This window comes from Oncorhynchus mykiss, chromosome 16 (assembly GCF_013265735.2).
Source record: "Oncorhynchus mykiss isolate Arlee chromosome 16, USDA_OmykA_1.1, whole genome shotgun sequence".
Taxonomy (NCBI): Eukaryota; Metazoa; Chordata; class Actinopteri; order Salmoniformes; family Salmonidae; genus Oncorhynchus; species Oncorhynchus mykiss.
This window is the reverse complement of record NC_048580.1, coordinates 18049076-18061598: the sequence shown is the minus strand read 5'-3', so window position 1 is coordinate 18061598 and position 12523 is coordinate 18049076. Positions and strand designations below refer to the sequence as shown.

Below are 12523 nucleotides of genomic sequence, written 5' to 3'. Positions count from 1 at the left end.
ATGAGTTCATACTTTCGTATGTTTTTGTGCCTCGGAAGTTGACTGTGCACAATTGTGCCGATTTTTAGCATGTTTGTCTTAAGTGGAGTGAAGTCGACCACCATTTTTTGTTGCATGCCAGCAAAGCCACTACACAGCTTTGTGTTATTTTATTTGGCCTATGTAGTCTAAAAAGGAAGGAAAATACAATCACGGGGATCCACTTTTATAGAAAATATACTGACAAAGATGGAGCATTGCGCAAACAAAACAACCCTCGAAATATCAACTGGAATCACATGGGTTTATTACTGAACTTTTTGTTGAAAACAAATATTTGAACAGGAAGCATGGTTACAGACCCAATAACATTATATAATATCCCCTCCTCGTGAAGGAAAACACACGAGCTAATTATAATACACAAAGTAAGCAAAACAATGAAATCATTCCAACATTGCCTAAAATAATGAATAAGATACTTTTGTATATATAGTGTATGTGGACACACTTTCAAATCAAATGTATTTATATAGCCCTTCTTACATCAGCTGATATCTCAAAGTGCTGTACAGAAACCCAGCCTAAAACCACAAACAGCAAGCAACACAGGTGTAGAAGCGCGGTGGCTAGGAAAAACTCCCTAGAAAGGCCAAAACCTAGGAAGAAACCTAGAGAGGAACCAGGCTATGAGGGGTGGCCAGTCCTCTTCTGGCTGTGCCGGGTGGCGATTATAACAGAACATAACCAAGATATTCATAAATGACCAGCATGGTCAAATAATAATAATCACAGTAGTTGTCGAGGGTGCAGCAAGTCAGCACCTCAGGAGTAAATGTCAGTTGGCTTTTCATAGCCGATCATTCAGAGTATCTCTACCGCTCCTGCTGTCTCTAGAGAGTTGAAAACAGCAGGCCTGGGACAGGTAGCACGTCCGGTGAACAGGTCAGTGTTCCATAGCCGCAGGCAGAACAGTTGAAAATGAGTGGATTAGGTCATTTCAGCCACACCCATTGCTCACAGGTGTATAACATTGAACACAGGCATGCAATCTCCATAGACAAATATTGGCAGTAGAATGGCTTTACTGAAGAGCTCATTGACATTCAATGTGGCACTGTCATAGGATGCCACCTTTCCAACAAGTCAATTCGGCAAATTTCTCTCCTGCTAGAGCTGCCCCGGTCTACTGTAAGTACTGTTATTGTGAAGTGGAAACATCTAGGAGCAACGAAAGCTCAGCCGCATAGTGCCAACTTCATAGTGCCAACTGTAAATTTTGGTGGAGGAGGAATAATGGTCTGGGGCAGTTTGCCATGGTTCGGTCTAGGTACCTTAGTTCCAGTGAATGGATATCTTAACGCTATAGCATACAATGACATTCTAGACGATACTGTGCTTCCAACTTTGTGGCAACAGTTTGGGGAAGCCCGTTTCCTGTTTCAGCATGACAATGCACCTGTGCACAGAGCGAGGTCTATACAGAAATGGTTTGTCGAGATCGGTGTGGAAGAACTTGACTGGCCTACACAGAGCCCTAACCTCAACCCCATTGAACACCTTTGGGATGAATTGGAACGCCAACTGCGAGCCAGGCATAGTTGCCAAACATCAGTGCCCAACGTCACTAATGCTCTTGTTGCTAAATGGAAGCAAGTCCCTGCAGCAATGTTCCAAAATCTAGTAGAAAGCCTTCCCAGAAGAGTGGAGGCTGTTATAGCAGCAAAGGGGAGACCAAGTCCATATTAATGCCCATGATTTTGGAATGAGGTGTTCGACAAGCAGGTGTCCATACTTTTTAGTCATGTAGTGTACTAATGAGATAAACCTACAATATAAGCAATGAAACAATTGAGATGTACAAACTATGACATAATGAGCGAGTAGCCGATTCAGCACTTTTGAAATGTACAGAGACAGAATTCAGAACATGGGCCTTTGTTACAGTATTCTCCCAGTACACCAAGTCAGAACCGTAGGATAAATAACATGGGCATATAAACAGACAATGAAAGCTCTTACAATATTCAATGATAATATTTCTCTAAAACAGGCTAGAGGCTACATGTGCACCACCAAGTCAGAACAGTAGGCTAAGTTATGAGGGGGAGAGAGACCAAATTCTTAAGGTGAGACACATGGGCTACTAACAGCTTACTACACAACATACATTTAGTATTCTTTTTTTTTTAGCTACAGTATACATATCTCCCTGTCATATTACATCATTTATGCAGCAGTATACAAGTCATGGTCTCACTTGAACGTGGCGAGGCGGTCCTTCTTATGGGCGAACTTTCATCAAACTTTGTCATTAAAGTCTGTCAGTCTCTGGATTTATGGTGCTTTCAAGACGTCAATGATCTTCAGGTTGGAGCTCTAGAAAGAGGCCAGAGTTCCTGACTTGGAATTGCGAGCTGGATGACCTTTCAAAACATATTTTTCCAGTCCAAACTATTTTTTTCCCGAATCCTCTTAGTGTGTTGTGTGAATGTTTATCCTTTTAAGCTTGTAAAAGAGACCCTGACAGAAGTTTCAAATCCTTAAACCCAGACTTGGACCACACACCCTCTCCACCAAATAGCAGGTAGGGGAAACAAAATAGTGATTGCTTTGTGACACTTGCAGTTAGCCATTGACTCCTTCCAAACCACTCATTGTTGAATATGCGATTGCCGACTTGTTGTGTAATGTTTATGTCCAATGGCTGATGAGCACCGATATGCTTTATCTATCATTTCTTGTCATATGACAATGATTGAAAATGATTTGCCTGTAGATTTTTTTTTACTTGATTCATGAAGATGACTGCTTGTCTAGCTTGCTAGCTAAGATTGTGAAAGTGTTATGTTGACATGATCAGTCCAGTCAAAGCTATATAACGTGATTTGTCCCATGACCTTGCGCCTTATTGGAAGGGCACTTCTAATGTAAATCTATGGCAGCACCCAAGGGGATTTGAACTGCCTAGCTCTCCCTGTAGATTCGCCTGTGACCTAGTGTCCCCATTAGTGACAACTCTGAGACAATCTAGTTTACTCTCTGTATTTTCGCTGACTGCCCATCCACCACAGAAAGCACTGAACTAGGCTAAAACACCCGCATTTGGAGCTACTTTTCTTAGAGTTTGTATGCTGCTTAAGGCAAATGTTTTTTTTTCATTGTTTGCAAACTGATCTGTGACACGAATTAATGCCAAAATAACATACAAAACACTTGCCTCACTTGCCCTGAATGACAGTGCGCAACACCCGGCGCTATTCCTATTCATTATTCTGGAGATAATGACAACAAATTACATAGCTCATTGGGCTTAATCACAATATGATCTGGTAATGAAATAACATGGCAAATACATTTTGTTTTCAATGTTAGACCTGCAGTTTTAAACAATACAAGGGGCTTGAAGTAGCCTACTTCAACTTGAATTTGGAGTATTGGAATAGCCTAGCTTGAAAACCAGACATTTCCTCAATTTGGTGCATGAAAAGTTATTGTAATTATTGTAGCCAGTTCTCCTGCTCCCTTTATAATTATCCGTGATTTAACATTTTGATAAATTTTTTGTGAGAGATGTGGCCACTTTCGTTTGTTTCCCACCGCTTCAATTGAAGGGTGTTGCGCTACTCTGTTGCGGTAAAACCACGTGCTGTTATGGGGATGCCAACATCTGATGTTGGCTTCAACTTGCCTTTACATACAAATCCTCCCATTAAAAAAAGTAACCTGGTTTTTGGTAACTTTCTCAGGATAAAAACAGCGATAGTGAGATGAATTCAATCGCTATTAATTTATTTATTATGTGTGCCTGCGTCGACCACACAGGTCAGCCAAAATAATGCTTTATTCTTAGTGATAATAGCCTACTTTTTTTCTTATTAAAAAAAAAAAAAAAAAAAAAAAACCTTTTGCATGCATTTTTGGGAGGAGGGAGGGTTCTATATTAGGCCCTATATGTAGAATTATATACATTATACAATTGTATAACATTGAGGTCCTTGACAATTACAATTAAGCGCTTGAAAAAGCCCCTGAAAGTCCTTGAATTTGACTTGCCAAAGTCTGTATGAACCCTGCTCAAAGGATGTATAGTCTTAGGCCTATGTTGTTGTATAGGTGGAGTTATGGGATCTTGTAAGGATTCACAGCCAAGGGAAGAGGTCTTCTCATTACAGCATATACATATATGTCATTGGGTCATGTGTCCCTTTTGTAAAGGTTATTGAGCCTCCTTTTCTTCTCCTTTCCAGACTCTGCAAGCTGGGCGATGTCCAACAGATGAACTGTCACTGACCAACTGCGCAGTCGTGAGTGAGAAGGAGTCACAGTTTGAACAGTAAGGTGTGAGTGTGTGTGTGTGTGTGTGTTTTGATTCCCAGCCCTGAGATGCCTCTGTTAAATCAGTGTGTGGTTAGTGGCAGGTCACAGTGCATCACTGGGGCTCAGCTCTCTAGGCACAATGCCAAAAAAAAAGCCTCAGGGCCATCACACTATGGTTGCTCTGATTTCCTTTTCTATCATGGCACTAAATTGTCTCGCTCTTTTCTCATCTCTGGCCTGCACATGTCCCTCTGGGGCAGGCGTGGGACTCAACAAACCTTCTCACCTGGTGAAAGAAATAACCCATTCTGTTTTCAGCATTTTACTTTCCCTGAATGATCCAAAACTTTTTTTCCCTTGTCTCTCTGCAGCAGACGTATAGTCAGCAATGTGTTTGAAACTTGAAATTGAAATAAAAATCTCAGTGTCCAATTACTATACATATGGTATCGTGAGGTCCCTGGCAATTCCCAGCTCTAGTTCACTCCAGGGTTCTGATGTCTGTTAGGCCTGCATACTGTATTATAGCCAAGCTAAATATGTACACTACCGTTCAAAAGTTTGGGACGGTAGGGCCTCCCAGGTGGCGCTGTGGTCTAGGGCACTGCATTGCAGCTCTAGTTGTGCCACCAGAGACTCTGGGTTCGCGCCCAGGCTCTGTCGCAGCCGGCCGCGACTGGGAGGTCCGTGGGGCGACGCACAATTGGCCTAGCGTTGTCCGGGTTTGGCCGGTAGGGATATCCTTGTCTCATTGCGCACCAGCGACTCCTGTGGCGGGCCGGGCGCAGTGCTAGCTAACCCGGAAGCAAGCCGCACTGCTTCTTAAAAACACAACCCATCCAACCCGGAAGTCGGAGGAAACACAGTGCACCTGGCGGCCAGGTGGCAGTTGTGTTTTTAAGAAGCAGTGCGGCTGGCTTCCGGGTTGGATGCGCGTTGTATTTTTAAGAAGCAGTGCGGCTGGCTTCCGGGTTGGATCCGCGCTGTGTTATTAACAAGCAGTGCGGCTGGCTTCCGGGTTGGATGGCGCTGTGTTATTAACAAGCAGTGCGGCTTGGTTGGGTTGTTTCGCAGGACGCATGATTTTCGACCTTCGTCTCTCCCGAGCCCGAAAAAGGGGGTAAAATAAAAAATTTAAAAAAAAATTGGGACGGTAGTATATATAAAACCTTTAACACTCAGAACAACATGGAAATGGAAAAATCTCTCTCTCGCTCTCAATAGAATGCTTGCTATCCATGTAAACATGCATATTCTAGTACTTTGTATGATATTCTTCTCCTCTATGCAGTCACGTGACGGTGAGAACCACGCCGACCCACAAGTTTGTGTTCACAGTGAAGACCCACCAGAGTGTGGTCCCAGGGACCATCGCCTTCAGTCTTCCCCAGGTAGGAGCCACCATCATGGCCTTCAGAAATAGGCTACACACTGTGTTTAAGCCTATCCTTGCTTGAATGTCTTGTGTAAAATGTCTTGTAACAGTAAACGGACTAAAGGTCTAACCCACATCTTTAGGGCGTTTATAAATAAAGCCTTTATTTAATCAATGAGGATGAAGTGGGTTTCTACAAGTGCAGATCCGGAACATTTTGTGGATGGAACTGACGCCATCTGTGCGTCTTACTTCAGCTGGGGCTGTACTGTGCTCTAGCTGTCTGACTTCTATGGCCTGTCTGTGTGCTCCTCCTCTCCCGGTCTGTTGTCTTTCTATCATGTATGTCACTGCTTTTGACCTTTGACCTTGCCTGACTGCCTGCTCTTTCTCCATCTTTAAACTCTGCAGCCACAGCAGCACACAGGTACTACGGTAACATCCTCACACCGGTCTTATTTTACAACGAGATTGGAGTGTAAACGTAAGAAACATTTGAAGGTGTAGCGAAGCACTACACCATAACTCTTCACTGGACATTTGTCAATGGCCTAATGTGCCATACATCAGCCAAGAGCTTAGGCCTAAGTCATGTAAAGTAATGCTCCATACATCAGCCAAGAGCTTAGGCCTAAGTCATGTAAAGTAATGCTCCATACATCAGCCAAGACCTTAGGCCTAAGTCATGTAAAGCATTTCACTACACTCGCATTAACATCTGCTAACCATGTGTATGTGACCAATAAAATTAGATTTGATTTGATAAAGTAATGCTCCATACATCAGCCAAGAGCCTAGGCCTAAGTCATGTAAAGTAATGCTCCATACATCAGCCAAGCGCTTAGGCCTAAGTCATGTAAAGTAATGCTCCATACATCAGCCAAGAGCCTAGGCCTAAGTCATGTAAAGTAATGCTCCATTCATCAGCCAAGCGCTTAGGCCTAAGTCATGTGAAGTAATGCTCCATACATCAGCCAAGAGCTTAGGCCTAAGTCATGTAAAGTAATGATCCATACATCAACCAAGAGCTTAGGCCTAAGTCATGTAAAGTAATGCTCCATTCATCAGCCAAGCGCTTAGGCCTAAGTCATGTGAAGTAATGCTCCATACATCAGCCAAGAGCTTAGGCCTAAGTCATGTAAAGTAATGCTCCATTCATCAGCCAAGCGCTTAGGCCTAAGTCATGTGAAGTAATGCTCCATACATCAGCCAAGAGCTTAGGCCTAAGTCATGTAAAGTAATGCTCCATACATCAACCAAGAGCTTAGGCCTAAGTCATGTAAAGTAATGCTCCATACATCAACCAAGAGCTTAGGCCTAAGTCATGTAAAGTAATGCTCCATACATCAGCCTAGAGCTTAGGCCTAAGTCATGTGAAGTCATGCTCCATACATCAGCCAAGAGCTTAGGCCTAAGTCATGTAAAGTAATGATCCATACATCAGCCAAGAGCTTAGGCCTAAGTCATGTAAAGTAAAGCTCCATACATCAACCAAGAGCTTAGGCCTAAGTAATGTAAAGTAATGATCCATACATCAGCCAAGAGCTTAGGCCTAAGTCATGTAAAGTAATGCTCCATTCATCAGCCAAGCGCTTAGGCCTAAGTCATGTGAAGTAATGCTCCATACATCAGCCAAGAGCTTAGGCCTAAGTCATGTGAAGTAATGCTCCATACATCAGCCAAGAGCTTAGGCCTAAGTCATGTAAAGTAATGATCCATACATCAGCCAAGAGCTTAGGCCTAAGTCATGTAAAGTAATGCTCCATACATCAGCCAAGAGCTTAGGCCTAAGTCATGTAAAGTAATGCTCCATACATCAGCCAAGAGCTTAGACCTAAATCATGCAAAGTAGGTGACACATCAGTTCATGATCAGTCAAAAACCTGTTGCCTGGTCCTGAGGGTTTTTGACCGTTGTGTGACTGATGTTCTTCTTGAAAGATGAAATGGCTTGTAAAATAAGACCATGCTTGAGAGGAACGTTACACCACTGTTTTTGTCAGAACACCCTATTTATTAGTGTTGTTACGTTGGAGATGTACTGTCGTCCACATATGCAAGAATGGATTTTTCCTGGGCCTGTTTATACCTTGTTGCAGAGAAACTGGATGCCAGAAATCAGGGTGGGGGGTGATTTATTTTGGGGAGGAAAAAACACTCCAGGCCACTCCTTTTAAATTATAATGGACCTATATATTTTCAAATAACTTCCTTTTTTCTGGCCCGCAAAATTATATTTACAAACATATCTGTAAGAAAAAAATCTGTGGGCCCTCTGTTGAATTTCGAAATCACATTGTGGCTCTCGAGCCAAATAGTTGGCCCACCCCTGCCATAAATAGTTTATATAAAGGAAATGTGTGAACTGTACACTGATTAGGATAAATGACTTGTTTTTCAGAGAAAATGGGCAGGCATCTCCATTGGTCAGGATGTGGAAGGTAAGAGTAAAACATGATGAACTGTGAGGTGATTGTGTGCGAGTGCAGGAAGGTACTTTCGGCTTCAAGCAGCCTCTTTAAGGCAATTGCTAACCATTGCCATTGTATTATTGCTCTCCTATTGATGGTTAGCTCTGGTCCATAGCCACAATAACCACTCAGTCTCAACAATAACAACCCAGCATCCTTCTCTAGCAAAAACCCTGCAACCTAATCATATTTCACTCTAATGGTTATAGATGTTTCTACTATGTCAGAGAAATGGCAATTATCCCATGATCCTTTGCTGCAGTGATAGAGCTTCCAGTTGATTGCAATACACTGAGTGTAAAAAACATTAGGAACACCTGCCTATTCCATGACATAGACTGATCAGGTGAAAGCTATGGTCCCTTATTGATATCACCTGTTAAATCCACTTCAATCAGTGTAGATGAAGATAGGAGACATGTTAAAGAAGGATTTTTAAGCCTTGAGACAATTGAGACATGGATTGTGTATTTGTGCCATTCAGAGAGTGAATGGGAAAGACAAAAATACAACTCAATATTAAGAAGGTGTTCTTTTTCTTTAAAATGTATTTGTATTAATTTTTTAAATAATTTTTGAATATATTTGATAGAATTCAGACCCCTTGACTTTTTCCATAATTTGTTACGTTACAGCCTTATTCTAAAATGAATTAAATAGATTTTTCCCCTCAATGTACACACACTACCCCATAATGACAAAGCAAAAAAAAAGTTATATTTTTGCTAATTTATATTTAAAAAAAACTGAAATATCACATTTGCATAAGTATTCAGATGCTCAGTACTTTGTTGAAGTATCTTTGGCAGCGATTATAGTATCGAGTCTTCTTAGGTATGACGCTACAAGCTTGGCACACCTGTATTTGGGGAGTTTCGCCCATTTTTCTCTGAAGATCCTCTCAAGCTCTGTCAGGTTGGATGGGGAGCGTTGCTGCACAGCTATTTTCAGGTCTCTCCATAGATGTTTGATCGGGTTCAATTCTGTCTGGGCCTCTCAAGGACTTTCAGAGACTTGTCCCGAAGCTACTTCTGCACTGTCTTGGCTGTGAGCTTAGGGTCGTTGTCTTGTTGGAAGGTGAACCTTCGCCCCAGTCTGAGGTCCTGAGCACTCTGGAGCAGGTTTTCTTCAAGGATCTCTCTGTACTTTGCTCTGTTCATCTTCCCCTCGATCCTGACTTGTCTCCCAGTTCCTGCCGCTGAAAAACATCTGCACAGAATGATGCTTCACCGTATGGATGGTGCCAGGTTTCTTCTTCATTCAGACAAAAAGTTACATCTTGGTTTCATCAAACCAGAGTAATTGGGTGCCTTTTGTCAAACTCCAAGTGGGCTGTTATGTGCCTTTTACTGAGGTGGGGCTTCCATCTGTCCACTCTACCATAAAGGCCTGATTGGGGGAGTGTTGCAGAGATGTTTGTCCTTCTGGAAGGTTCTCCCATCTCCACAGAGGAACTCTGGAGCTCTGTCAGAGTGACCAATTGCTCAGTTTGGCTGGACGGCCACCAAACTTCTTCCATTTAAGAATGATGGAGACCACTGGGGACCTTCAATGCTGCAGAAATGTTTTGGGTACATTTATCCAGATCTGTGCCTCAACACAATCCGGTCTCTGAGCTCTACGTACAATTCCTTCAATCTCATGGATAGTTTTTTTGCTCTGACATGCACTGTCAACTGTTGGACTTTATATAGACAGGTGTATGCCTTTCCAAATCATGTCCAATCAATTTAATTTACATCAGGTGGACTGTAGAAACATCTCAAGGATGATCAACGGAAACAGGATGCACCTGAGCTCAATTTCGAGTTTCATAGCTAAGGGTCTGAATACTTATGTAAATGTATTTTTTTATTTGACCTTTTATTTAACTAGACAAGTCAGTTAAGAACAAATTCTTATTTTCAATGAAGGCCTAGGAACAGTGGGTTAACTGCCTGTTCAGGGGCAGAACGACAGATTTGTACCTTGTCAGCTCGGGGATTTGAGCTTGCAACCTTTCGGTAGTCCAACGCTCTGACCACTAGGCTACCCTGCCGCCCCAAGGTATTTCTGTTTTTATTTTTTAATACATTTGCTAACATTTCTAAAAAAATAGTTTTTTCTTTGTCATTACGGGGTATTGTGTGTAGATTGCTGAGGATTTTTATTTTATTTCATAAATTTTAGAATAAGGCTGTAATGTAAAAAATAAATGTGGAAAATCTCACTAATATACACTACCGGTCAAAAGTTTTAGAACACCTACTCAGGGTTTTTCTTTATTTTTTACTATTTTCTACATTGTAGAATAGTGAAGACATCAAAACTTTGAAATAACACATATGGAATCATGTAGTAACCAAAGCCATTATAAACCTACTATCAGATTATATCTGTAGTGAAAATGCCTATTGTAATAGGCCTAAATCCTGTAGCTCTGCCTTAGCCTCATAGTCCAAATCTGTTTTAGTGCTACAGCCAACTCCTCTCTGTGTTCGTTCTTTGGCTTGACAAACATGTAGGCATGGCAACAACAGTTGGCTACAGCACATGCGGTTTGGGACCAGACTAGCTCTGCCTAGGCAAATCAAAATATGAGCCCTTAAATTAGCAAAGTGTTGATATGTAAAGACACCCTGGCCCGGAATAGATCCGCTACATGGCTCATTTGCATAACGTCGGTACGGCAACACAAGCTGGGTGTGAACAGGTGTGGACGGAGCACTGTGAACAGCTGGCTCCCTTAATCACTTTCAGCCCCGTGTTGCAGTGTGCGCTCTCAGATGTGAAGCCCTGAACGACAGAGGCCCATTTGAACTCACTGTAACGTGAACAGTACACTCTAACAAATGGTAATAATTAGTTGTTTGTCCTTGATGAGGTTGTTCATTCAATATGCTACAAAGTGAATAGCACTAACGAGCAAGGTACTGTAATCTAACACCAACCAGACAGTTGACGTTTACGTGAAAATAAAAACTGAGAAACGAGGTGAAAAGTAATTGGGCTACTACTCTTTTGCCATCTCACTGTGTGTGTCCTTTCTCCGCTGTGTGTCCATGTAGTGACCGGCTACAACTTTGACAAGTCCAAGCAGTGTGTAGGCACCGTGATAGTGGAGATTGACTTCCTGCAGAAGAAGAGCGTGGACAGCAGCCCATACGACTCAGACAAGATGGCTGCAGAGTTCATCCAGCACTTCAACAGCCAGGCCTTCAGTGTAGGCCAGCAGGTACTGGAACTGTAGCCTACAGATGGATGGGGAAGGCTAGGATGACAGGTTGGGGTTACACACACTACCTCCTCGAGGACTTTGATGGTCTTGAAGCTCTGGGTAGAAGTTGCCCGTACACACAGATCTAGGATCAGCTTACCCTTATCCCAAATCCTTAATCATTGCAAAGTGGCAAAACTGACTGTAGATCATTGTCAAGGGGTAACTTTGTCGTACTCTTGGCTTTACTTTGAGGGGTAGCATAGAGCGCACATCTCGTCAAATAATTTAATTGCCCAAACTTTTTTGTTGTGTACTTACATTTTGTATATATTTTTAAAATATGTTTTTATTATTACTCTGTATTCAATCAATTGGCAGAATAAACAGCATTGGACAAATGATAAATACCTTGTCAGCGCATGTCCATATCACATGACAATCATTACATGCTTATCAATACCACAAGAGACATTCATAGTACATGCACTTACCAAGCAACAATAAATGCTATGCTAATTGAGTCCACCAAAGCAAGTAAAATAAAAACAGGATGAATTAGAAAATAAACCCAAAATAGAACCCACACCATTCCACCCGTGACTCTTTTGATTTGACTTCTCATAGCAAGAGATCTTACACTTTCAGCTGCGTTTGACCACATTAATAAGATTCTTTCACTGTCACCTTGAGAACGAGCAGTGGACAATTCCTAAATAACAATATCTAAAAATGAGAACACCCATTGGAGCTTCCATCTTAAGGCAAGCATTGTTGTTGTTGCAGTTGTTAGGCCTGCTAGCCACACCCTTTTGTGATCTAAAGACATTGATCCTGATGTGCTGTCATTCAACAGCAACACAACAGGAGAGCAGGGAGATCTTACACTTTCTCCCAAGTATTTTAGATAGACATATAGTGATCTTTTTCCCAAAACAATAAACCCGAGGACAATTGCACATTACATGCATAAATAAAGCAGTAGCTGTGATCAGAAGGTACCTAAAGGGGAGGGTACTAAAGACATTTGATATATTTTGTGTGGAGTAGCATACGTTCTATGAATGAAGTTGAAGTGAATTGTTTGGAGGTTAAGGTTCCGAGATGCTCCACTTATGTACTCCACACAGTTTCCCACTCCAATGTCTTCCTCTAGAACTCAAAAGTCATTATTCCATGGTTT

At 41.9% G+C, this 12523-nt stretch overlaps 1 protein-coding gene across 2 annotated transcripts in view; it reads left to right on the top strand.

Moving 5' to 3' along the window:
* LOC110491491 (vesicle-fusing ATPase) overlaps positions 1-12523 on the top strand; it is a 46876-nt gene that overhangs the window by 11791 nt on the left and 22562 nt on the right. Inside the window, exons 2-5 of one of the 2 annotated variants that reach the window (XM_036946370.1) lie at positions 4230-4320; positions 5591-5690; positions 8075-8114; positions 11192-11358. In XM_036946370.1, coding sequence (XP_036802265.1) covers positions 11302-11358 — 57 coding nt within the window. In that variant the 5' untranslated portion in view covers positions 4230-4320; positions 5591-5690; positions 8075-8114; positions 11192-11301. The remainder of the gene's footprint in view (positions 1-4229; positions 4321-5590; positions 5691-8074; positions 8115-11191; positions 11359-12523) is intronic. The other variant, XM_036946369.1, reaches the window with a different exon arrangement.